Source organism: Python bivittatus, unplaced genomic scaffold (assembly GCF_059951505.1).
Source record: "Python bivittatus isolate LINGU-HERP-01145 unplaced genomic scaffold, Pbiv_v1 ctg000320_np1212, whole genome shotgun sequence".
Lineage (NCBI taxonomy): Eukaryota > Metazoa > Chordata > Lepidosauria > Squamata > Pythonidae > Python > Python bivittatus.
This window is the reverse complement of record NW_028277052.1, coordinates 11,477,810-11,505,718: the sequence shown is the minus strand read 5'-3', so window position 1 is coordinate 11,505,718 and position 27,909 is coordinate 11,477,810. Positions and strand designations below refer to the sequence as shown.

Here is a 27,909-nt window from a genome sequence, read left to right as displayed (position 1 = left end):
CACAAGATTTAAAAAAAAGTAAATAGCATTTCTGTGATTTGAGATTTTGGAAGAAGGGCAGAATTTTAAAAATGTTATATAATCATAGATTACATTTCTTGGAATGAAGGCCAGGTTGAATGAAGGCCAGGTTGAATACAGCACTCATAGTCTCTGGTGGAAGTCTTTCCCATGGCTTTCAGCTACCTGATACCTGGAGATATCAGAGATTGGATACAGGACCCTTTGCATAAGTTGCAACTTCTTCAATCAATGTATGCATCAGAAATAGTTAAGATCTTCTTTGCAAGTTCACCAGGGTTAATATTTGGGTCAAAAGGATTTATAAAGCAAGGAATTTCTCTTTTATAAGTTCAGGAAAAAGTGGAAGCATTTTCTTAACATTTGCATTCTTCTGAATAAGGGGAGGATGTATATATGGAAGCTTCTTATAATGTCTTCCTGTAGTAAGGATGGGTAACCTAAGCCTCCAGCATTGCACCCGGAGTCTCAAGTTCGTAAGGCTCTTGGAGCCCCCTATGGCCAGAATTGCCAATTATCACTGTGAAAGTCCCCTATCATTTCATGGCAGAAACACATGATTAGAAGACGCTGAAAAATAGGTTTAATATAGTTTTGTTTCTTTCTAAGTAAAAACTCCTAGTCCCCCTTCCCAAATGGGGAAATGGCAGGAAAACATGGTCCCTGGAGTTTCCTCCACCCCTTTTGCATCATAACACTATAACCCTTGCCACCTTACAGATATTAGGAGCAGCCTTTGGCTATCACACCTGCCTGTAGTTTGTAATTGCTATTAGTAGAAATAAATTATGGGGAACTTCAGGTGCAATCATAGAAGTCCAAGCCTTTATAAAAAGGGTTAAATGTAGGGCAAGCCTGACCACACTAAAGTCCACTGTTATTCTTCAAGGCTTTCTGTTGGGTGCAATCTCCCAGTTCTCCTACCTGTGAGCAGCACATTCACAAGCCTCACAATGTTTGGATGGAATCACCAGGTTTATGGCAACTAGTTGGTCATCACCATTTTTGCAAATAGAAAAAGCTGAAGCAATAATTGTATGCTACTTGACGCTTGTTACAGATAGCAAGTTAGTGCCCTTTAAATTATGCAAACATTGGAGCATCAAACCTACCATAATTACTTAAAGCAAGTCCAACCAGTCAGTGAAACACTATGGGGTTCACTTTTTAACTCTAAGCGGAATCCAGACTTCCTCCATTTACTAAGCAAAACCCATTGGCATGTGCAAAAATGGCTAGAGATGACTTACTGCTACCCCTGGAAACATTCCCAGGCGCATGAGGCTGTCTCTATATACACAGGCACATATATACACTCGGCCAGCGGTCTTTAAGCATTGATTTCCATGGTGTTGGGCTCCCCCTGCTGCTCTCGGATGAGATGAACTCCAGCAGTCCGAACCAAGCGAGTGGCGCTTGGGGCCCGCCCAGGTGAGCTGGAGGGCCTGGGGGGGGAGGTGTGTGTTCTGGAAGTGACTGGAGACCTGGCTGGGGAACGATGGTGTCTACGGGCAGCCCAAACAGGCAGTCCAGGTGATCTTCCAGGAGGAGGTGGAGAGCTGGAGTAACTGGGTGGTGAAGGTTGAACAGCTTCTCTGGAATCAGGGAGGGATATCTCTTCAGCTTCGGGAGAGTCCTTTGGAAAACAGGAAAATACAGGAAGCTCCAGTCAGATATAATGAAGAGGCTCTAACTACCCACATGCATGCTGACAGCTATTAGAAAAGCAGATGAAGTTCATTTATTATTATGGTTCATACAATGCATATCCCATTCATTTGTGTTCCATGTTCCCAAATTATCCTCTGAAATGTTACTACTAGCTTCCTTTAAGAGGAAAAGCAGTACGTAATTACTACATTATTATTGCTGGCCGCACCAAATTTTTAGGCTGGATTTGACATTTTTATCCACCTACCGAGTCCTTCCCAAGGACCTGGGATAGGCAGATGCTGTTGTTTGATGGCGTTAAAGGTACCATCGCAGGATGGAAGCTGTTCCAGGTAAAACTGCCTTTTGCAATTGACTGATGATGATTTTGTTGTTATTATTATTATGGTTGGTCGCACAGTCAGCCAGATGTTTAGACTGGATTTGGCATTTTTATCCACCTAACAAGTCCTTCCCAAGGATGATGATGATGATGATGATGATGATGATGATGATGATGATGATTTACAAATGTAGCAATGGACCACAGTGGCTCTTATAAGCTATGGTTGTCATCAGTCTGTGCTCAGCAGAGCAGACTGTTTTAAAAATTGCTATCAGATTTTGGGGTACATAATCAACATCCAGATCTCTTGCGCTACATCCCCCAATGATCCTGGCCAACAGCTACTGGAAGTGCTGGGCTGGAGAACTGGAATCTAGTGCCTGAGATCCAGGGAAAATCATTTAGTTAGGAATAAGTACCCGATCATTTGTGGGATAAGAGTTCAGGGTGAAAGAGAGGGGTAGGGGTTGAGAAAAGAATGATTTATTCTATGAGCCACTACTCTGGAAGTAATTGAAGAAACTGTGCCATGGCATATGTTTTTCTGACAACAAAGATTTCTCAGTGGTTTCTCTAAAAGTAGGAACTGCAGCAAAAAGTTTTAACATATCCTCTCTTGCTCAGGTCAATCACTTTCTTCCAACAAGCCATCCTGCTTTTTCAGAACTTCTTTCTTTTCTATTAGGCCATGTCCTGTGACTCTCTGTCTCTTACCTACCTATTCACTCCCATGCAAATGAGCAATTTTGGGGAATGTGGTAAAACTATTCTCTGCTGTGTCCCCTAGTGGCAACATTAAGGCATAACTGGTTTGGGGACTCAAAGTCTGCTTTCCTCCTATCCTTGAGTTGGGAGTAAAGTAAGGAAAGTGTTCTCTCCATAGCCCATGCAGGCCTTGGCAAGGGTCAATATTATTGCCCACACACAGGTCAGTTCAAGGTAGCTTCAGAGTAACCATTAGTGGGTTCTCTGCCATCCTCTCCCCTCTCATCCAGCATCACCCACCAGCAGGAAAAGCAATCACCAATTGTTCTCCTGAATATGTGGCAGGGCAAGGTTGGGCGACTCCAGGGTCTACCTCCCTCTTCATCCACCATCTGTCCTTCTACTCAGTCAGATGGAATATTTTCAGAGATTTGGGGGGATACCTCAGGGTGATATTTTAAAAATGCATTTATTGCCAGGGTATATTGATCTCCCAATCTCCTGGAAGATTGAGAGATTGATACCCCACAGCAAAAATAGCATTCTCCCCCCCACCCCCCAAAATTACTGCACTGAAGCCTCCTGCCAAGGTTTGACAGCTGAGAGTCAATTGCTTGGGTCATAACTGCCATGTGGCAACTAAACAGTCAAAAACGTCCAGTTCTGCCATTGCTCCCAAAGCATTGCTCTGGTCGACCTTGGTGCTGGAGGAAGCAGGTGCTGGGAAGAATGGTAAACCTACCTAGCAGGGTCCTGGAAGATTGGTAAACCTGTGTCCAAAACTAGCTCAGCTGACAAGTCTGTACTGTGGAGGAAGATGTGGGGTGAAGCTACTGGCCTTCCTCCAACCCACCAACCTGCATCCCATGGAGTAATATTGGCATCCCAAACTGCAGAAGTTGAAAATCACATACTGACCTAATCTGACCTCTCAATATTCCTATGGATAGAACTTTGAAGAAAAGAAGTGCCAAGGTGAAAGTCCCCACTTGGGTACAACGGGGGAGGAAGATTGCAATGGGTGTACCGTAGAGCCTTTATAGTTGTGTACAAATTGAAATAGCAACCTCCTGGAAGGCCCTCAATTCACAAGGTCAACATCAAAGAGAAGGAGGAGGAGGAGACTGTGCCAGTCTGGTCTCTTGCAGACACAGCATAAATAGGGCTGCCCTTGAAGACCATCCAGAAGCTGTAACTGGTCCAGAATGTCCCAGTGTGGGTGTTGTTTTGTGTATGTGTGTGTGTTTTTCTCATTATGCTCATAAAACACTACTATTCTGTGAGCTGACTGGCTCCCTGTTGCTTTCTGGGTGCAATTCAAGGCTGGTTATCACTTTCAAAACTCTACATGGTACGGGGCCAGGTTATTTCTGGGACTGCCTCTCCCCAAAAGTATCTGAGATTCCACTAGGTCAGATAGGGTGGGTCTGCCCCAGGTCCCTTCCCTTAAATCCTTTCATCTGATGGGAGCTCAGAGGTGGTCTTTCTCTGTAGCCACCCCAGCCCTTTGGAATAGCCTCTCACCTGAGATTTGAGGGCCTCTACTCTTTTAGTGTGAAGACCTGGCTCTTCCCCCAAGTGTCAGGCTAGGATGGGGCTGAGTCAGGCGGCCAATAGTTTGGTTGGTCTGACACGCGGTGGGAAGGATGTTCTGTTCTTATTCCATTGTTTTTATTGGTTGTTGTGAGCTACCTAGGATCATTAGGTGAGATAGGCAGTCATATTAAGTTATTTAAATAAATAAATAAATAAATAAATAAATAAATCTATTAAGGATTCCTTGGCTATAGGAGGCTAGTTCATTATATTCTTTATATTGCTACGAGGAAAACAAAGTTATCCCCAATAGCAAAGAGAGATCAGCCACAATCTTCTTCCAGTTCCACATTCATCCTGGAAGATGTCATGTTGCAATGCTGGATCATTCAGCAGGCCTGTCCATACCATCTCTATGAAGGTTCTTTAACTGTTGGCATGTGAGTTGAAAGCATTCCCCAAACCACAAAACCTAAGATATACCTTGTCCTTCAGGATATACAAAGCCATTGGATTCTTGCGTTCATGTTCTCCGCTTCTAGGAACCACCTCAACTGCACAATAAAGCAAGAATGGAAATTGGTATTGTTTTTAGGGTCTTTTTAATGTGTAAAAACAATTCCTGTGAACCAGCTGGGAAGATGCCAGTGATAGGCAGCATAAGAACCTTGTTGCTAAAAGACCCAGTTCTACCTCTGCTTTAAGGTTTCCATGGGCTGTAGATCTTCCCAGCTCTGCTAATATATATCTGTGGTTGTGACTGATACGTAATGTACTTCCCCTTACCAAGACTGAATCTGCAGTCAAGTGGCTTGCCTTGACCTCTTCTGGTTTATGGTGCTCTTATTGACCCAATTTGATGTACTTGACTAGATTACTTCAATTTAATTTGTCCAAAATAGCCTGTCTCTTCCATTGCTTTTTCAGCAGCACAAACACAATGTCTCCAAATTAAAGCAAGGTTCATTTTTAACTCATTGCTAAGAGCTATTGACGGGCTATCCTCCATACATTTGTGTAATCCTCATGTAAAAGTTCGGTAAATTAAGAATCCCTGTCACAACTTAGGGCCCAGCCTGATATTAATAAGATGGGCTGTCAATCATATGCTGACTAGGAATTTTGGAAATTGTGATCCCACACGTCTGGAGATGGGAAAGGCTGTCTTAGAGGATCCCAGTCTGGATGGGGAGAATTATTTTACCATCATGTTTTAAGTGTTCTTCATTCTGGTCCAGATATTCTGAGGAACTTTGCTTCTCTAATTTCCTTTTGTTCCTGCAACAAAAAATCCCAAGAACTTGTCTTAGTGATTTTGTTTGGTTATGGTAAAGTCATCTTGATAGCCCATTGATGAGATACCACATGCAATGGACAACTTGCAGTTCCATCTCAAATGTTACCTTCCATGCATATTATATGTCTTGCTTCAGCAAGAAAAACATAGATTTGGGGAGAAATTACTACAAGGGGAAAAAAATTAAGAAACTCTCTCATACACATACAGTATATGTTTTCTACTAGTTCCCTATATCGGATGATGTATCCTATACTGTAAACAAAACACTGGAGAAAAATGAGAAAAATCACTGTGTAATGTGCAAGTAGCCAAAGGTCTTACCTTCTTGTGTTTTGTCAGAGCCTTTAGTCAACATTTTTGGAGGCTCATGGAGAAGGTCTCATTAAACTAAAGTTGTAGGAATTGAGATATAAGAACTATGGATTCTATTTAAGGACAACTCAAGCATTAATAGCCTCAGCATTTGTGGTATGCAGAGACTAACAGTCTGTCCTGGATCACCCAAGAGTGGGTCTGATTTACCATGCTTTGCAATTCTCCAGAGTTTTGGAGAAATAAGTTGGATCTAGCGTTTATAACAAAATCCCTATACACGAACGTCTATGCCCATGTGACTCTGGAGATCTCTGGAGAGACAGTTCAGCATGTGCTCCTTGATTGTGATTATTACAGAGACTCTCCAGAATGCCGTCTAACATCATCCTCCAATGATTCCCACAAAACAGAGGAGCTTTACACTAAACTGCTACAGTCAGATACCAATCAAGAAACTGTATAACAAGGAATGTTGCCATCTATTGTCAAGCTGTAGTGAAGACGTGAGAATGGCTGATTTCTTCAACTAATTTTAATATTATTTTATACTTCCTATTTGAAAATTTTAAGCTACCTCTCATTAGTTGAAATGTATTATGTGGAGCTCTGATCTTTGATCACAATAAAGGATTCGATTTCATCCAGAGTTTCACTAACATTTGGTATCAGGGAGCAGTTGCACAGGGAAAAGGAAGATCTGGGCTAAATTATCCCTTTCCACTTCAGGATCTGGGGTTTGTTCTAGTCACATGTACACCCTTAGAAAACCCTGGCTGCACATATTTGAAGCTGCGGTAGAGATATAAGCAATGAAAAGTGACAGCACTAACAAGAAATGGTGATGCAATCAAAAATGGGTGAAAATGACTTTCATTTGAAAAGAAACAGTTTTGCGTAATGGGTCTCTGGACCCCAATTTCACTTCCCTTGTCTTGCTGATTCTTCAACATGATTAGTTCAATTGGATTTAGTTATTAAATATGCATTGGACTGCACTGTTAAACGCCTTCTAAACGCATGGATTTGCTTTCTTAATAGAGTATTGTTGCAAGGCAAGTAAACCAATAATTCCCTTTTGCGATTTTGCTGGGAAAAATAGACAAATGGGTGCATTTCAATATGATGGAAATCATTTTGGAAGTATTATCATTTCAGATCCATTCATGTAAGTGCAGCACTGGCCCAGCTCGGATACCACCCCACCTGTGCCAACACAGTTTCACCAAGTCTACAATAAAGCAAAAATTAAACCATCTGCTATTAGAGAATAGCTTGTCTTAAAATGTGTTTCATTTCATCTGGGATGAATTCGAGGACATTGGTAATTGTAGATAATGCCCAGATCCATTTTTCCCAATAGGGACATTATGTTTAAGTTATAGATAATGTGCATTCAAGTTCATACCTCTTGGAAGGTTTCCAGCAGGCACAGACGGTCACTAAGGTAACCAGAAGGAAAATTCCCCCAGTGGACAGGATTATATAGAGGGAGCTTCTTCCTGTGGAAAGACAAAAGTTGTATTAGAGATGTAATTAATTAAATGAAAAGGGTAACACTTGAGATTGGCCTAAGTCTCAAGGTTTAAGCTAAAAGCTTGTGGCTTTACGCTATATTTCAGATCTCTGAGGGAAAAGGGAAAATTACCAGGAAGATGTCTGATGAAAGCTTCTGCTTTTACATTTACAGACATACTGTACATACACTTATAACAATCAGGCTAAGACCCCTGAGAACTGAAAGCAGCCTGCCTGCCTGCCTTCCCATGGTTAATATAAGCTGCTATTCTTCCAAAGGAGAGCCAGTGTGGTCTAGTGGTTAAGGCACCAGGCTAGAAACCAAGAGACCATGAGTTCTAGTCCCACCTTAGGCAAAAAGCCAGCTGGGTGACCTTGGGCCAGTCCCTCTCGCTCGGTTCCAGGAAGAAGCAGGCAAGGGCAAACCACTTCTGAAATCTTGCCAAGAAAACTGCAGGGACATGTCCAGGCAGTCATCAGGAGCCTACACTGACTTGAAGGCACACACACACACACACACACACACACACACACACATCTTCCAAGGAGGAAAAGTAGCCATCTCATGGTCCCCATCCTACAAGTCTTCATCCTTTATTTTCACAGAAACTCTATAGTAGGATAAAGGTAAACAGTGTTCAGGTATGTTTGCATTTTGCTTCAGTTACAGTCTAGAGGACTACATAATTCTGAGTTCAGGGATTCATTTTGTATGCTACAATCAGGGGCATCAGAGGGCAGGGGGAGAATTTAAAAAGCCAAGAATTTAAAAAGCCAGGTGTGACCATATGATTGAAGCCCTACCCCTTTTCAATGTGTGTTGCACACATGTAAAAAAGGAGTGGGGCTTTGATTGCATGGTCACACCCACCACATTGACTTTTTTAACACTTCTCCTGAAGATGCCTCTGGCTAAAATGAATGCTACTCATACTTGTTCATGCAAAAATCTATTTGTGTTTTTCTCAAGTTTTCTTCCTTGGGCAAACAACATATATGGGAAATTTGTCACTAGAGTAGGTTTATTATTAGTGTTGAGAAACAACTGAGAACCAGAAACCTTTACCATTTAACGCCCAGAAATCTATCAAAAGATCTAAATCCCATTTTTTACTTCCATGTGAGCTAGATAGGGAGAAGGCCACCTTCCCACAATAAGGCCTTCCTAGCTGAGTGGAGATTTATATTTAAGTCTTCCTACTCCTAGCCTGCCACTCTAATGTCCACTCATCCCAGCTCTGCTGCCCTTAATCTTCCTCTACCCCAGTTAGGCTGCTCCTTCATCTTCATCTTCCAAGTATAATAGATAAAGTCCAGGTTCCCCCCATCGATGGTAAATCAGATTTTAAAAAATAAATTACAAGCATGAGGAGCAAGGGGAGAAGATTTTGCTCAGAACTCTGGCTGAAGGCTGTGCCACCTGGGAGTTACAGACCAAATGAGCCAGCTGGAAAATCTGTTCTACATGCTCACCTGGAAGTGTGACATATCATTCTGATAATCAACATGAGGACAGGTGGGAGAGAGAAGTCACCTTTTTCCCTTGCTGGCATCCTGAGGAACTCATGCAGACATATCTTCATTATGGTCATTGACCAGAATACAACAGTCAACAGCAGATAGAGCAAAATAAAACAGTTAGTTACTAGATAGTTGATACAATCAAAGCGTGTCTGGTTTTGCAGTGTGACAAAATTTGGCCACGTTCATAGAACCGGAATCATATCAGTCTGATAATAACAACTGAGGAATATTCCTGTTCTGGAGCTCTGACTGTTTTTCTGGCAAGAGGAATAGGGACTCATTGGAAGCAATACCCTTAAATGAGCGTGCCATAGAAATCTTAGTGTCAGTGTAGCCAAATTCCATTTTACTGTTGAGTTCTCTGCCTCAGCACCTTAATATTACATGGCAAGGGAAAGTCTGCCAAAAATAATGTGTTTCCTTCAGGAACTAGAAATTCACACCATGCAAGAGTCCAGTGAAAGACATTTTGCAAAGTACACCATCCAAGGCCATCTGGCTACAGTCTGTACAACTCCGATCTTACCCTTGATTTATAACTGCCTCCTGAGTTTTATTTAGAGGCAATATTTCACACCCTTGTTTTAGGGAATCCATGGAGACTTGGCTGCCTTCTTTGGCATTACCTGCCTACTGCCAGCTAAAAATCAGCAAAACATCTCCATTCTGCTGAGCTCTCCCTTATTTTGTAGGATACTGTCAAGGGGGGTTGTGCCTGGGTCAGGTCAAACTCTTGAACCAAAAGGTGTTTTGTTTTGCTTTAAAAAAGGACTACCTTGTACAGGGAATAATAGTGTCCTAACTCTGGGAGCAAGGACAAGAAAAGAAAGCTGTGGAAAGTTAAGTGGGCCACTTATTTTAATTGTCCGTGGACGTTACAGTGAATGCAGCAAACCACCATGGTGCCAAAATGATGGTACCCATGCAGTGATGTCATAATGCAAATGCCACCATTAAATGATTGTATCAGCTCTTTGAGGTAGTCGGGAAACAGACACTGCATGAACTACTGAAATTTTATTGTTATAGGATACAGTAACAGAATCTTGAAAGTCTGGCAGAGATTCTCTTCCCTCTTATACTAAAGAGAATTAAGGCAAGGCAATCTTGAGTTTTTTCCTCACCCTCTCTGGTCCATCTGGGCTAAGCTGATATTTACATAGCAGTAGCAGAATTTCTTCTTCAAGGTCATCTCCATACTCCATATGTAAGTCACAGCATTTCAGTGATGATATCATTGCACACATTTTGGCATTTGCCCTTCCTTGCCCTCTCTGCAGACACCCAGGCATGTATAGGAGGATTTCAGGTGCTCCTCCTCCTGCACTGAAGCAACAGAATATAGGAATGGTCATGGGGTGTAAGTTGGGAGAAGAAGGCAAACTGGGCAATAAAATAAATTTTCCCTTGAGTCAAACTTGATTCCTGTTGACCATGCAGGCACATCCATGTTGTTTTCTTGGCAAAAATACCAAAGTGGTTTGCTAATGCCATCGTTGGGAATATTTTTCTGACTGGGATTTCCTCATAGTTTACTAACCAAATCTGATCTTAACTTTTTTTGAAATCAACCAAAGTTGGTTAAGTGCTGCCACCTCATGGCTTCCCTTGTTTTACCTCTTTATATTTATATCCCACTACAATCTTTACTTTTCCTGCGGCATCCCCTTCCTCTTCCTCATTAGTATTTTCAATTGCAGCTGCCTTTTCAAAGGCTTTCAAGGTAGTGAACAGATCTAAGTATAGGCATTAAAAATACACTCTTAACTAATCATCATCGCTGCAATTCAAAAGGCTTGGCTGAGGAGGAAAGTAACAAAGAGAACACGCCACACAAACCTTTGAAATTTGAAGTATCGTAAAGAGGGACTACTCTATTAATCTGAGTTTGCCAGAACAGCTAGCCAGTCCCCAAGCTCTTGTTATTATCATGAAGATTATCATACTTCTCTTTATAACACTTGTTATACCACCATGTCTATAAATCTGTAAATCCCATACTTACGGTACACTGTCAGTTTTATGGGAATACTCCTCCCACTGCTGATGGGGTTCTCTACCAGACAGCTGTAAGTGTCATCATCGGACATCAGGACTCTAGTGATGGTCAGTACCTTCTGGTCATGGGAGAGGATCAGCCGAGAGTCATTGCTAAGGGGCTTGTTGTCCTTCAGCCATGTATAGGTGGGTTTAGTGCCATTCTCGTGGGAACAATTGAGAGAGAAATATTCACTGAGCTCCAGGACAGTTGAGGAGGCCAAGGCCACATGAGGTTTTGAAACTGGAACTAGAATGAACAAAGAAGAGAAACGGCACCTTGTTGGTCTTTAGGACGCAGAAAGTGGAGGAGGAAGGGGGTTGGTGGGAAAAAATGTTTAATGAAATCAAACGTTTTTCTGCTTCCATTACAGATTCTTCACAAATCTCAAAGAGAAAAACAGTCAATCAAAGGCCGTTGCTTAACTGACCTTAATTACTGTATATATAGACTGCTGAGCATAAAATGACTCCAGATGGATCTTTTACCACTAAGCCCAAGTCAGCTGCAGGATCTAATCTATGGGACAAAGTGGTACGATGTCTCCAGCCTTTCTCTCAGTTTGCATGTGCTGGAAATAATTTTCATTATACTTTCGCTGTACCAGTTCCTCGAAGGGGTATTCGGAAATATGCTTTTTTAGCATATCCCAAACCATGCAACTTTGATGATGGAAGATTTCATTTTAAAGTTATATCAGACCTGATCTGAATTAACACAGTGATGTGGGTGAGGGTTTAATCTCCTTGCCAGCCCTTTGAGGTAGGCAAGGTCAGGAAACAGGAATTGCCAGGAGTTTTACAATGTACTTTAATGCCATTAGGGTACTTTAACAGGATTTTGAAAGCCTGTCAAAGGCCCTCTCTACCTTGACTTATACCTAACACAATCAAGGCAGAATTGTTTGAAGTTTCTGACACTTCTACTTTCTGAAGACCCAAATATCTTTTCTGTCATGGCTCAGCATTTCCTCCCCTTGTTCTGAGTCAAACTACATTCCATTACCCACTCACTCCAAACACACACACGTCAACAATAAATGCAGGAACAAACTATACATTCAGACAGTCACTCATGCCCTAGTCACCTCGTGGCTTGACTACTGCAATGTGCTGTACATGGGGCTGCCACTCAGAAACTTCAACTGGTCTAGAATGTAGCAGCATGAGCAGTGATGGGCATGTCTTGGTATGCCCGTGTAGCGCCTCTGCTTCACAAGCTGCACCGGTTGCCAGTTTGCTTCCGGGTGTGAGTCAAGGTGCTGGTTGTTACCTATAAAGCCCTACATGGCATAGGACCTGGTTACTTGAGGGACCACCTGTCACTTCAATCTTGAAACATTGGCGTGCTCTGGGTTCCTTCGATTCAACAATGTCATCTCTTGGGACCTGGAAGTGCACCTTCTCTGTAGCCGCGCCTGCTCTGGAATGAGGTTCCCCCCAATATCTGGATGACCACTCTGCTGTTATTCAGAAGAGCAGTGAAGACCTGGCTCTTCACCCAGGCCTTTGGTAAGGGAGAGTGAGACCCCTCACTTCGTTCCATCTGGTCTGTCACACTTGCCATCTTTTACCATTTATTGATTTTATTGTAATTTCTTTGTTGTGAGCTGCCAGAGTCATTGAGAGTTGGGCAGCATACAAATTTAAATCATCATCATCATCATCATCATCATCATCATCATCATCATCTGCAAGAAATACCATTTGCCTGCAAGCAAGAACTGGTGGGACCACAAGGCAGACAAAGTAATCGAAAATGAAGAAGCTAAAGTGCTCTGGGACTTTAGAATTCAAACAGACAAGCACCTGCCACACAACACCCCAGACTTAACAATTGTCGATAAGAAAGACAAACAAGTCTGGATAGTGGCCATTGCAATACCTGGAGAGAGCAGAAGAGAAGAGAAAGAATTGGAGAAAATCACAAAATATAAAGACCTGCAAATAGAAGTAGAATGACTGTGGCAAAAGGAAGCAAAGATAGTACCAATAATAATAGGTGCTTTGGGTGCAATCCCAAAACATCTGGAGCACCACTTGAAGACTGTTGGCATTGACAAAATCACCATCAGTAAATTGTAAAAGGCAGCTTTACTTGGAACAGCTTACATCCTGCAACGATACCTTTCACACCATCAAACAACCACATCTAGTTATCTCAGATCCTTGGGAAGGACTCGATAGGTGGACAAAAATGCCAGATCCAGTCTAAACATCTGGCTGACTGTGCAGCCAACCACAATAATAATAATTGTATGTTGTTTGGTCCCAGGAATATTAAATAAAAATCCATGTAAGGTAGTATGTAATTTAAAGCAGTCTTCTCTCATCTGAGGCCTGTCAGGGTGTTGAGACTCCAATACCCCAAGTATACCCCAAGTGATCTCTTGTGTGACAGTTCTTGGGAATTACAATCTCAGCATCTCTGGAAAACTCTAGATTGGACAAAGCTGTCTTTATTTATTATTAAATGTATAGGCTGCCTGACTCCAGCCCAACTCTGACTTTGGGGGGAAAAAAAAATAGAGGATAGAAACTATAGATGATGATGCTGTCCAGTTTAAATTTGGGGCAGATATCTAGAGCCCTGTTCCACAGAATGAAGAAGAGTGGTCCCCTATATTGCAGGCTAACTTCTCACATTGACAAGAGGAGACATAAACCAGTAAATCCAGTGTCTACTGGTTTTCAAAAAGAAAAATAAATACATCTAGTTCTTTCAAGACCAACCTACCATCCACTGTAAGATTAATGTTCATCTCGCCTGTAAAAGTGTCATCTGTGATGGAGATTTCTACCTCGTAGATCCCCTCATCAGATAACTGCAACTCATTGATCAGTAGAGAGCCATTCTCAAAGATTTTTATCCGATCTCTGTATTCTTGGCGCAGGTTACCGATGATCCCTGTGCCGATGGACTGGACCACAGTCACAGCCTTGTCGCGTTTCACTTGCCATTTGATCACGGGTTTGTCATGGCTTGTGCTGGTGTATTTCACAGAGAGCAGGGCAGGCTTGCCGACGGTACCATGAATCAGTAATACCGGGCTGGTGATGTTGACTCCCTCTGTCAGTTCTAATAGGGAAAAAGAAACAAAAATGTAACTGACATTTATAAGAGATGACTCATTTGAAGTAGCTAATATAGGTATTCATCCTGCTAGCCAAGACAATATCCACAGCTGGTAAGATTATAATCAAGAGCCTCTAGTCCAGTGTTTCTCAACCTTGGCAACTTTACAATGTGTGGACTTCAACTCCCAGAATCCCCCAGCCTGGCTGGCTGGGGAATTCTGGGAGCTGAAGTCCACACATCTTAAGGTTCCCAAGGTTGAGAAACACTGCCTTAGCATATGTTTAAACTTTCCAGTCTAGCACCTAGCTGTCCTTGACTGATCTCAAAAAGCTATCCAGGGTGAAACCTAGTACTTGAACGTCCTACCTCCAGGGAATCCCAGGCTACTGGGTTTTTTTTTTTTTTTTGTCTTTTCTAAAAAAACCAAATAGATCTGAATACAAGAAAAGCAGGATGAACAAGAGGATACTGCTTTGTTTGCCCCCCCCCCCACTTTTTGACATTACTTGTTCTTATCCCAACTGCTTTTGTTCCTCTGCCTCTCCTTGATCCATCCCCCTTGCACACGGGTGCTTTTACAGCAATAAAAAAAAAAAGGAGATCTGCTCAGAAACTTCCCATGATACAGCAAGGAAATACATTTAAATCAGAAATGTGGGTTCCCACTCATTTTCTTTAACTGCATCATTCTTGAGCATAGGATTTCCCTTCTGTTTGCCTTGAACTAAGCACACGAGATAAAACAACAGAGGTTTGGGTATTAATAGATCTCATGATTTTAATTTAGGACTTGATTGTCACCTGAAGGATCTAGGCTTCTATCTGCCACATGTTGATCCTTGGGCAGCTGAAGCTGTTCCAAAAATGGCACATAGGACACTAAATGGGTGTTCTGTCCCAACACTGTGGTCACTGATGTATCCTAGTTTGCTGCCTGCTCCACCATGTGTGCACATACCCCATGTCCCTAATTCCATCTATAGAAATGGAGTCTTGGGAGTCATCCCTTCTGAAACCTCAAGAGATCCATACCGAACTATGCTGGACTGAAGAACAGACTTAAAACAACAGAATCTCTCTCCCCCATTCCCCTCTGTGTAATATAAAACATGAGAAGTTGAAAAAAGTTTCGCCTAGTATCAAGAATATATTAATTTAGGGCAGTCTTTAGGCAAATCAGAACAGAGACTTTTCCTTGTTTCTTGTACTTTCAGTTAAATGTTTCCTCCTTTTCACTTCTACCTCTATTTTCTTCAGTTTGGTGTTCATAGTAAAGTGCCCCCCTAGGTATTTCCTTAATTATATCCTGTTCTATGGTATCAGGTAAATGGGATGAACTTCAAAGGCCCATAAGTACCTTTTACATTTCAGATGGTATCAGCAGAAGCATGATGGGATCCACATCCTAAAAGTGATTCAGCAAGTGGTGGGGATGGAAAATGGATTTATGAACCTATTTCTTTTTTTAGATTTTTTTTTAACCCGCCTTTATTATTTTTATAAAGAACTCAAGGTGATGAACATACCGAGTACTCCTTCCTCCTCCTATTTTCCCCACAACAACAACCCTGTGAGGTGAGTTGGGCTGAGAGAGAGGGACTGGCCCAAAGTCACCCAGTTGTTTTCAATTTAGACTGACTTTTTCTGCAGGATACATGCAGTGTATGCCAGTTCAGTCTTTACCAAAGCCCACTGAAATGAACAGGAGCTCCAGAAAAGCATGTCTGCAAGTCGGTATTTCCAAACAACATGGAGTATTTGCAGGAAAAATCCAGGAATATAGAATTCTTTGGATCCTGGATGCTGGACGCAAAACCTCTGAGCAAATTTTTTCTGTTGGCAGTCTTTTTGCCATAATTGTCCCTCCGCTTGTTATCGTTCTGATGGCAGCCTAAATGTCAGTGAACTCATTCCTTTATACAACAGCGCACATCCGAGCCAACGCAGTGACACTGTCACAGCATTTCAGTCTCACGCTTCTGGGTGCTAAGGAAAAGAAAGGTCAACCATGTTATATCTTCCTCTCTTTTGATTCTCTCTCTCCCAGAAGCTAAGAAGGTGAGTTCCGGCAAGTGTCTGAATAGGGTTTAAATGAGGTTACATTTAGGCATGGTGAATTAATTGTTTGTGCTGCGCCCATCAGCCCAATCTAGCTTTCAGCCCTTCTGGCTCTTTGCTTTGGGGTCTCATTAAGGCCTCTGCTAGGGAGCTGTAGAAACCCCTGTTAATTAGCCAGTTACATGACCAGCACTGAAATGAAATGTATAGTTTATAATTAAACAAGCATGCCATAATGAACACATCATGCAATGCCAGCCATACCCTATAGCCTTTCTTCATGCTGACACTTGCGTGCGCACATGACTGCAACCCAAACCTTTATTTTCTATTGAATTTAATTAATCATCCAGTGGCTTGGGGGACCTCATCATTGCTCTTTTTCTCCTTTGCATTAATAACAAAGATCCTTAACCCCATATAGTGACGTTCACACAAAAAAGCTTATTCATCTGATATTGGTCTTGGTAAGATTCTAGTTAAACTGGTGCTTTGGTTTTTAAAGGACAAGGTATCCAGTTTTATGTCAGGATATGCACTTAGATCAAGGGGTGTACCTTTGCAGGAGAGAAGTGTAATGGTTCCTTGCAACTCAACCCTCTTTTCCCAGCGAGTTGCCCTCCAGGCAAGTTGGACTGCTCCATCATCTACATTCAGCCTAGCCTTACGGATCAGGGATGAGAGCTGTAGTCCAATTGATCTAAAGTGTGGCTACTTAAAATGGTCTGTGAGAATAATGTGGGAGACAGGAGGAGAAGCCGCCACCTTGGCAATGGTCAGATAAGAGATAGCTCAGCCCACAGAAAGAATGGGAGCATGGAAATCACCTCAGAAGGGACCCTCCCTAGTTGTCTGGAAAATAAAAGCGAGGAAAGGGAGAAGTGGTTTCAGACTTGCAAGATATTGTAACCTTACAATTATAGTAGTGTTAGTACTCATAGTTTTGGTTTCTTGCCTAGACTACCTAGAAGGGCTGACACTACTATAACCAGTACACCATACTGTTTTTTTTTTTTATGTAGTTAACAAGAACTTAACTTGATTATATTCTTCAGCCAGGAAGAGAAAGCCTCTCCTTTAGGATTGCATTGGGGGGAAAAAATTCGGCATACATTGGCCAAATTAGTTCTTTTACAAACCTGACCTTTCTTTTGATTGCTTTTCCCCCCACACCAGATTTGGTCCCATTCGATTCAGTTTCCAGACCCAGAATCTTGAGGCTCTTTACAATATTTCTTTCCAACGTCGCATGGGATTCGAAAGAATAAATGTGGTAGAAATCCTGGTTTGGAGGTTGGTGATGAATATTGCAATAGGATATTAGGAAAAAATGTTTTAATTTGAAAGCCTGGTTGAGGCTCTTTACTGTGAAGAATCAGACTAGAGCAGTGTTTCTGAACCTTGGGAGCTTGAAGATGTGTGGACTTCAACTCCCAGAATTCCCCAGCCAGCCATGCTGGCTGGGGAATTCTGGGAGTTGAAGTCCACACATCTTAACGTTCCCAAGGTTAAGTAACACTGTGCTAAGGCAATGGCAAGTCATTTCTGTAACACTCCAAAAAAACCCTGCATAGATGAAGTTACCAGTATTCAGCTCAGCAAAAGCACATCTTTAGCTTTTTACCATTCACTGGTAGGTATACATTTCCAGACACTTTCCCGCATTCCCACCATTTGCTTATTTATATTTATTTTATTAGATGTATATGGCCACCCATCTCGCCAAGCTTGTATGTGACCTAAACAAGCATTGCCCTTATATCCATGCTTCATCAGTGTGCGAGAACAGCAGGAAAGCTAAACAAACTCTGGTACACAAGAACATCTGGGCTCCAGAATGTTTCACAAGTACCTCCAAGAAGTCACCTGCAGAAAGGTCTACCCTTCTGTTTTAACAGGTGATGGAGGATTGACAGTGTTGTGGTCAAAATAACACACGAAGGAAATGAACAGACCAGAGAGGGTTCAAACCATTGTTTATTAATCCAAAGCTAGCAGGTTACAATGAGTCATTGGTCTCTTGCACCCAGAAATGCCACGAACAAGCATTACAATGGTACACTGGTCTTACATAGAATATTAATCAAGGATAACTTTGATTACATTATAACTAGCACATTATAATTTGTAAGGGTACTTTTATGGAGTAATAATGGATGTGTTCCTTGATAGCAACATAGTAGCCTTTGGATTATACAAATTACACAAATATTTTAATTTTTCTAACAAGCTATATGATACTTATCACCAGGAATGAGAAGATAAGGGACGTACAACTTGACTTTTCTGTTTCTGCAGCTTGAATTTTATAACCAACTAGTCATTGCAGGCCTAAGGTTAGGTTTCTTTTAGAAAAGCCCTCAAGTTATATGTTTATAGAACTCATAGAAAGATATAGTGGAGAAAATTTATAATACCGTATTAAAGAGGGTAAGTACATGATTTTGCTATTGGAGCATGTAATTCTATTCCAACCCTTCTCAAAACTCAGACAATCAACAGGCAGAATCAATTATTGTACAGGGGTGTCCACAGCGTATGATTAAAAAACAAAAAAATGAAGATGGCCACAATAGTGTAACTGAAGCTTCATCTGTTTTTTTTATGTGCCTTGTGGCTGCCATTTTGACTTTTTTGACCATGTCCTGTGGATATCCCTGATCAGTGAGCCACAATGCTTCTTAACAGCTACATTAAGCCAGATTTTCAGGCTGTAACACATAAATCTAAAGACTTTGCTATAGAGCTCCTTTTGCCTTTAGAAATACACATTTTTACCTCTTGGTGGGTGTGTAAATAAGCCAGAAGTAAGATCAATTACTCTCAAACTGTTTTAACAACTTAATATAGTAGTTGATCCTGTCTCCTGAGTAGCACCACCAGCCCTCTTTCTTCTCTTGCTAGGAGGTGTTTAATGAGCAGGCCAGCCAAAGCTCTGGTCTGTCTGATAACTCCTGCATCTGTCTGATTTGAATCCAACTGAATTATTTATTAGTAGTATTTTTTTCCCTGTTGTTCAGCTAAAACTCCAGTGGCTTCTATGCAATCAGGGAAAAAGTCAGGCCATATTTATAAGCTTAGAGTATGAGATTTTGTCACGAGAGGGAAAGGCCACTTTCTCTCTGTTCTTTGCCTTGTCACCTTCAATTCTATCCCCCAGCCCGTCGTTAAATGCATCTCAGGTCTGTGCTTTGTCTTCCGTTCATTTTCTCCATCCTGGTGCCCTCCATTGGCCAAGTTGGTTGTACGTTACAAGGGTTGATGTCACCCCCCATCTGGAGGACGCCCCATTGGGAAAACTAGCTTAGGCTGCTGGAGGAAAGGAGGACGAAGTAACTGGGTGGTCCTGCCTCACTGCAGGTGGGCTAAACTAGTTGCTAGATGTTCCTTTGAGGGGATTCTTCTAGGGTTGGGACGCTATGAATAGAATCAGGAGTGTTTGTTCATTGAAAGATGTTTGGAAACTGTTGGCAGTCATTCAAGCTGACTGTTTTGAAAGCTGGGTACTTCTAGTACATTTTGTATCCTGGGCAAAGGAGTTCCTTGCTGGAAACAGGGAGGGGGTGCTGGTCTCCTAGGCATCATATCCAGCGTTTGGGGGCAGACTCGAGACTGCCAGGAGCCAAGGACAAAGCTTTTGGTTGTTGAGCTTAGCTCCTTCCTGGCTCTACTTTAAAAAGCTGTAGTATAAGAAAGAGCAGCATTTCTAATTCACCAAGTTACATGAAGGGCTTGGCAACATCACCAGCCAGACAAAGGGAGCAGAGGCAGCTGAGGCTTTCTGGCCTCAGATAGGGATGCTTCTGGTTTGGCGTGGCTTCAACAGAGCCCAAAATGGCCTTGTCCTTAGCAATGCACCTGCTCAGGGCTTTTAGCAGCTGCTGCTGAGAATGTGGCTGGAGTATTAAATTGTCTAGATTAGAATCAGCCAAACCAGATGAAGTATATCTCAAAGAAATAGGCGACCTTTTTGATCCAATTTGGAATTTTGAGAGCATGTCAGATCAAAATGGTTGCTAAGTTGGGTGTGGCCCTGCACAAAGTCACCTTGACCAGAAGGCTGACCTTTCCTTTAGTCCTCTTTTCTCTTTTGGGGAGGGAAGGCGGCTATATTTCAAAACATAGCATTGGGCTAGAGGTACCTGCTCGTCATTTCTTCTATTTGAGGGATGCCTGAGGACCCCATATACGTTTTAGAGGTGTTGAAACTGTTGAGATCCACTTCACGTCAAGTCTGGGTTTTTCTAGTTGACATTCTTCAACCTAGGCAGCCCCAGTCCATCTACATTACTGTAGTGGTGAATACACATAAGTCACTTTTCCATGTATTTTCCTTACGCACATTTCCCACATATCATAAGCGGGTCAAATAAAAACAAGGTTGCAATCCTAACAGGACGGCCATTTAAAAATGGCCCAAAGAAGACATGAATGCCCCTAAATTAAAGCAAACAATTCAACCTAACAACCCAGGTTGAAAGGAGACATTAACCTGTATAAAATGAATGTGATAATATCTATGTCTTCGCTATCTGGCTCAGAATAATTACTATACTAAAAAGAGAACGATACTACACAGCTGATGGTGATATCTAGCTGACCTTGACTAAGCTTTCACAAAAGCTAAGAAGGGTTGGGCCTGATTAATCCATGGATGGGAGACCACCAGCAAATCACAGAGTTATAGGCTAAACTGGGGAGTCAAAAAAGACTGGGAAGTCAGAAGACAATGGTAGACCCCCTTCATATTGCTACCAAAAAAATTACATGGACATGTCCATGAAATCACCAGGAGTCCAGCTTGATCCAAGGAAATATTTTTCTTTTTTATTTTAACATCTCATATAACAGAGTAGACTTGATCGTACGGCCTATGTAGCTGTTGCTGCCTCTCCTATCCAAATAATAGACCACTGTGTACATCTGGGATATGTTTTAGAACTAGATTTTCATATAATGAGAGACAGTTTCATGTACTGGTTAAGATGCTGGGCTAGAAACAGGGAGACTGTGAGTTCTTGTCTTCCCTTAGGCATGAAAGCCAGCTGGATGATTTGGGGCCAGTTGCTCTCTCTCACCTCAGTCAACATCATAGGGTGGTTTTCATGGGGAAAACAGGAGGTAGGAGCATTAGGTATGTATGCTACCTTGAGTAAACCAAAATGAAAGTGGGCTAAACATCAAATGAAGACCTAATGAATATTGACACACACATACACCCCACCCATATTTCTCTTGTCTTGCTTGGATCTGCCAAAGAACTTTGAGGTTTTTGAATTAGTTTGGGAGAAAAACAGTCCAGATATAACTGTGTGGTGTAGTGGTTGGAGTAGGTAGGACTAAGCAGCGCAGGATCTAATTTACACACAGCTATGGAAATGCTCTGGGTGACTTTGGGCCAGCCCTTCTCTCTCTCAGCCCAGCCTCCTACAGGGTCATTGTCGGTACAAAAGGGAGGGGAAACCCTTGGTTAATTGCCAAATCTGAAGTTACTTTCTTCTTGCAGTCACCAGAAAGTTAGATCTGAAGCTCAGAGACCCATCACTGCTAAATATTCATTAAGCCACCATTTGCTGCATTCAGAAACACAGAGCCGTAAACCATGTTTTAGGAACTACAGTGGTGGCATTCATGCAACACGTTAAGTCCAAACCAAGGAAACCACATAATGGCTTTAGTATAATGCATGAATCGGTGGCAGCTTTCAGGAAATCATGATACACCCGGAAGAAGTCTAGGCTAACCCTGAGTCTGCCTTCTGTCTTCTTTTTCTAGCATGGTCACAAGGAAGAGGCTTAGAAATGTTTGCTTCCATTTATGACAACATACAGCTTGCTAGGTGATCCTAACTTGACTGATCATGGCTAGTGCTACCTATGATTCACCTCAGGAAACCATGTTAAGGTTGAATAAACTGTTTCAATATCTAATTAAGATGAACCATCATTTAGATATAGAATATTGTGTTCACCTTTCTTTAATTCAAATTGGAAATGAATGTTTCCTCTCCTGAATGTCGGAAGTAGAAAGAATAGAGGAAGTATGTAAGCCTGGAAGGAAGGAAATGTGCCTTAAACAATCTGGTGCAATGTTTTTTCTGTGCCCAAGATAGGAGAGATTCCTAAATTACAGATGTGGCAATAACTGAGAATAACATAATTACCTTTAAAGGAACTAGGCAAGAAATCAGTTTTCCCAAGCTGATGCCCTCCAGATTCCCATCATCTCCAGCCAATGATCCCAACCAGGAAAGTCTGCAACAGATTATGTAGTAGCCGCTATATCCATGTTCACCTTTCACATACCAATTCTAAGTAGGTTACTTGCAAGCTACAGCTGAAAAAGGCTGTTATACAGAAGTATGTTCACTATATAGTTGGGAATCTTACAGCTATCTGCTCTTCAGCAACTTAATCTCAATGGAACATATTCCATAATCCAGGAAGGGCAAATCACAAAATCTATAGTGCAACCCTGGGCACAACTGCTCAGAAGCTGAACTCCCACTGAACTCAATAAAGCTGACGTCCAAGGAGGTATAAACAGTTCCTACACATATTGATTCAAAAGAAAATTCTACTAAATCCACTGAGACTTCCTTCAAAGTATATACATAAACACACAGGGTATTTAAATACCACTAAGTTCTATCCTTTTATTTATGCCAACATCGCTTCTCTTTCTGTAAACATTGCCAACTTAGTTTGCAAAATCAAACTGCCTTGTCTTAAAAACTCACCTGAGCAGAACCAGTACTCAAGATGCATTCATTCAAAGACTTCCCTGGATTTTAGAGATGCACAGATCTATAATCTATTCTGTAAAAAACTGTTTATTAAATCAGTTTTTAAAACAATGCTGACATGCATGTAAAGCCATCTTATTTCAGTGCCAGAGAGACTTTATTATGTGAAGGGACAAAGTAGGCGCTTGGACCAGTCTCACCTCCCTGCCTAGGAGCTGGGCAGTTCATACCCAGGCATTCAGCATCCAGACAGAACCCTTCACCACTTTTGCAGGAGCATTTCCTCAATCCATAACTCAAATACCTTTTGCCCAAATGTTTTTAAGAATGCTGGTTTCCTACCTGCAAAGTAGATTACAAAAAGGCAAACGATATGTACGAAACCCGGACTGCTGAGAACTCTGGACAAAGCTTCTCTTTCTCTCTTCATTTTGGGTTTAGCTTTAGATCCTTCTCGCACCCAATTAGCATGTTTTGTCTACTCCAGGCACGTCTCTTAGTACGGCTTGGAGTTGTCCTGCTACCACTGAACTCTGCCAAGTCCTCTTTCAATAGACAGAGCTCTATGTGTTGTTGTGGAAGGGTGTTGTTGGATTTTATGTTTTTACCCTTTTTCTGTTCTTTGGGTCAGACCTAAGACTTGGTCAGCTTGGAGTCCTAGTGCCAAGGGATTAGCTAATCATATTTAAAAACAACACAGACTGTATTTCTAACTTTCAAAGGCAACATCACAGGAAAGTCCTGATTTAAAATTGTGGGGAGACCCGGAATCTAAACATTTCTGACCACTGCTGGTAGCAGATTTTGCCAATGCAGATTCCCCTAGATTTATGAGAATATATCCCCACAACCATTCCCAACCAGGATGAAGTTATATAGTCCCACGTGTACTGGGAAGTACAAGGATGAATCACACCAGAGAACGCTAGCCTCTAGCCTCTCTTGTATTTCAAAGGTACTTAATGCATGCCACATTGTATCAACAGTACATTTTTGTGGCCCAATCAATTGTGGCCCTACAAAATTGTGGCCCTGCAAAAGAGTCCCCCATTAGCGGGAGATGGGAGGAGATAACTTTAATAAATAAATAAAATAATACAGTATGTGACAAAAAAATTGATTGTTTTGCATTTTCTGGCATTAAAATGCAAGTGTGTTTGTTACAGCCACAGTTCTCTTTTCTACATAGTTTTTGCTGTTTTACAGCAAACCTGCCCCATCCAATCATATCAACAGGAAAGGAGGAGAATAATTATTTTTTCATGTAAAAAAAAGTGGAGATTTGCAAGAAATGTGGTTTTCCAACAAAGCCATCTCCTAATCGCACACGATGTATAAGACATTAGCTCATCTCCGTACTATTTATTTTGAAGATTTATATCCTGTCTTTCTTAGATTGGATTATCTTCAAGAAACATAATAGATGGCAATGCTCACATGTTCACACACCAGCTTCAAATCTCATTCAGCCTAGTAACTATTAAGTCCCCTTGAGCAATATTTATTTCTGTATTTAAAGATATCTATCTCGAGTGGGACTGCTAAAGACAAACTGCTGTGGCCCAGACTAAGGGCTCTAAAATCTTGTGAAGGAGAAAATAACACCAGCAGGGGCATTCCTTTGAGGTCGGCAATGCCTCCATATTCCCAACCTTGCCATTAAGTGATCCTTAAGTCAGTTCCTAATGCAACTCATCTCTCTTCCCACCCCCACCACAGAAAGCATATTTACCCATACACACAGTCAAAAACCCTTCATCTGCTAACACAGTTATTAACATTAACAGTTATTAACAGTTATTAACATGGCTGGCTGGGGAATTTTGGGAGTTGAAGTCCACACATCTTCAAGCTGCCAAGGTTGAGAAACACGTCTAACAGATAGGTGATACTGGAACATGCTTTAATTTCATTTCTGCAGCCACAGAGCAACTTTCTGTTAGAACTGAGTGCCATTTCTGGTAGAGAAAGGTGAAACAAGATCCCTGCAAGTTCTCCTTCTCCAGTCAATAATTGGGGGACAGGTTGGTTCACTTCTATGGGGAATAGGAACTATAGCCTCCCGTGGTTTGAGATGAGAGATCATTTTCTTTCTTTATTCCAATATCGGGCTAAGTTTTTTGAAACCCATTTTTAGTGACATACAAGTATGCCAGTATGACCCATCTTTGCTACTTAGATTGGGCCACAGAAATCTTACAGGGCTTCAGTATTTGGAGCCAGGAATTCATTAGCACACAAACCAAATTGCCAGTTCAATCATTTGTCATTTTTGACAAAGATCTCTCCTCTGAAATGAGCAAAATACACATGACACCACAGACCTTCCCCAAGTTGACATCATTCAGATCCTTCAGATGTGTTGGCCCAACACCTAGAATCTCTTTTCCCTTGCCCCCCACTTTCCAGCCAGCATGGTCACTGAAGTACAGAGAGGCAAGAGCTCTGTTTTCTAAAACACTTCCACACTTGCTACCATACTATATTTTTAAGAGGGCTGGAGAGGAAAATTCTTAAATACAAGAAGAGAAATATCAACCATAGTTAATCAAGTTTGTTTTAATTACATGTAAATGTAAAACAAATTAAGGTATCCTGGCTTCACCCATGTTTCTGTGGGGCCTCTGATATTCTATTCAAAGGCTGTTACTCAGACTGCAATGTTTTACACACATACCCCAGAACGAGGATGAGGAAAACTAGGTTTATCCTGGTCTTTATTTTGAAGGAATTAATTCAGGCTAAAAAAGTGGATTTGGCATAAGAAAAGATTATGCTCTCCAGCACTAACACCTATTTCCACATTCACTAGCGAATCAACTCTAGTTGTACCTTAAAAAGAAAATAATGTTCATGTGAGCAAAATAAAAACAGCTAGCTTGGAGAAGTTATTAGAAATAATATGTGCCAACTCCAGTCTTAGAAGTTTTGCAGTATCAAGCAATTGCAAACATAGTTAGCCACAGGATCACCTTAATATAGTTGTTTCCTCTCTTAAGCCTTTTCTATCTCCAGCTCTGGCTCTGTGGTTCTTAATCCTACATCTTCCTAAGGCCAGCATTCCAGGTTTGGGGTGCCAGTTAGACTCTTTTTATTGTCCCCAAACTTTTGAATAAGGCCTGGTTACCAGATAGTGCCAATGGCTGAAAAGAACCCAGCACTTTGATGATTGTGGGTTTGTTGCCGTTAATAAAATTCAATATTTACTGTTCAAGGGAAAATACCAATAGTTCAAAAATAGGGAAGGAAGGAAGGAAGAAATGTTCCTCATTTGACTTCTTACATTGTTTATTGCCTACATCTTCCAAACTATAGCATTAAATGCTGTTTCCTATGGGAATCTTTGCTTTTCCAGTACTCTACAGGCTGCTGAGCCCATTTCAATATGTTTTGATCTATGAGAGATTGTTTGTTTGGAGAAAGGCTGTTGTTTTTTGTTTTTTGTTTTAATTTTCTCCAGATGTTTTTGTAGAAACAACTTTCTCCAACCAAAATGCGCAACTGTGCCTCCATAGAGTCAGGAACTCATGGTCTTTAGCAAAGGAAGACAGTATCCCATTGAAAGCTGCATTCCAAGTGGCCTATCAATACTTTCTGTAAAGCATTTTTGATTATATAATGAACTGAACCCCCATAATGCTCATCCCACTCCCAGAACTGAGAAAGAAATCACATTGTACAAAGGGAAACACTGCACACGATGTAGCATAGCCTTACAGGATTACAATGAGCCTGCTTTCAGATGCTGGCTTCTCAAGGGAGAGAATTTGGCACGGTCACCTCTTATTTTGACACATCCCATAAGGATATTATGACGATAGAAAGGGTGGGGAGAACCAGATAACATAAATGGGTAGAAATACAGGATGTAAATACCGTAACTAAAGCTTTGGTTCAAATAATAAGAGTGCCTCTCAGCATGAACAAACGCCTTAAAATTATACCTTGATCTATGAGTTTAATCTGCTTAACTGCTGTTCTGCTAAAAGTGACCTAAAGTCATAACAAGATTGCCTCTGAATGGGAGCCAGTGCCTTAGAAATACCATGCTTTTTAGAAATATAGTTTTTTAAACTTCTGCTTATATTGATTTTTTAAAAAATCTTGTAGTTTATCTTTTTTTATTTATGTATTGTGATGCACACATATCATTCAGATTAAAAGTCTTTGATACATTCTGATCTGAGCTTGCTGATTTGTTGGGGATAAAATTAGGTTGGAAAGCATTTGGACAATTCCATGCTGTATTCAAAGGAGCACACCACCCTGCTTAAAGAGGAAATTGTTTAATCGGTATATATGATCTGTGGCGATAAACAGTTGCAAAACTGGGACGTTAAATAGAAAGCTGTGCAGAAGTTAAACGTTAGGCAAAGAGCACAATGTGACGAGAAAAGAAATATACGGATCTGCCAATAGGTAGGACCATGTCACATAATGAAGCGAAAGGTTCACGGAAATGGCAATGTGCTGGCCATATTGCCCAACTAAGAGATCAGCAGTGGACATCAATTCTCTATTGCAGGGTTCCTCCACCTCAGCAACTTTAAGATGGGTGGACTTCAACTCCCAGAATTCCCCAGCCAGCATGGCTGGCTGGGGAATTCTGGGAGCTGAAGTCCACCCATCTTAAAGTTGCTGAGGTGGAGGAACCCTGCTCTATAGGATACCAAGTGATCCTAAAAAACCCAGGAAATGCTGGGCAGATACTGTTCCTCAATTTAAAGATGTGAACTCGAGTTTTTTTCCAAGCTGTCAAAGCAGTTGGAAAGCCGGTAGAGATCTGCATTCTGCACTGGATTGATTGAGGGTTATAATTGTGATGTATATGTTCTAGCTGGGGCAACCAAATCTGGGCTGCGCTGCAAAACTCCCGATCACGCCTAGGGGGCAACGAATAGACGTTTTCTGCATCTCTCTAGGCCCATCTAGCGGCCGTCTATATTTTGGCAGCCCTTCCTAAGCCGGGAATCCCCTCTTCCGGCGCGTTCGGGCTCCCCAGCCTATCAGCTCTGCTATAACAGCTTCAGCCATCAAAGTGGGCTGCTTCCTTTAATTTAAACCGAGGCAGCTGATTG

General features: G+C 41.6%; 1 protein-coding gene across 1 annotated transcript; it reads right to left on the bottom strand.

The window, feature by feature from the left end:
* Positions 1 to 1,351: 1,351 nt before the first annotated feature.
* On the bottom strand, positions 1,352 to 23,261 carry HEPACAM (hepatic and glial cell adhesion molecule). The gene is made up of 7 exons (XM_025169088.1): positions 23,174 to 23,261; positions 13,687 to 14,028; positions 10,918 to 11,199; positions 7,279 to 7,372; positions 5,463 to 5,536; positions 4,742 to 4,812; positions 1,352 to 1,657 (listed from the first exon to the last, which is right to left on the bottom strand). Exons 1-7 carry the CDS (start codon positions 23,259 to 23,261, stop codon positions 1,352 to 1,354), a joined length of 1,257 nt encoding a protein of 418 aa, XP_025024856.1.
* Between the last annotated feature and the right edge of the window lie 4,648 nt (positions 23,262 to 27,909).

What these genes read in the sequence shown, in the direction of transcription:
- HEPACAM (XM_025169088.1), bottom strand. Translation starts at nt 23,261, where the DNA reads ATGAAGAGAGAAAGAGAAGCTTTGTCCAGAGTTCTCAGCAGTCCGGGT. An exon ending in CATTAATCTTACAGTGGATG is followed by an intron (nt 11,200 to 13,686) that starts GTAGGTTGGTCT and finishes TGTTCATTCTAG; the next exon opens with TTCCAGTTTCAAAACCTCAT. An exon ending in CATAAAACTGACAGTGTACC is followed by an intron (nt 7,373 to 10,917) that starts GTAAGTATGGGA and finishes GTCTTTCCACAG; the next exon opens with GAAGAAGCTCCCTCTATATA.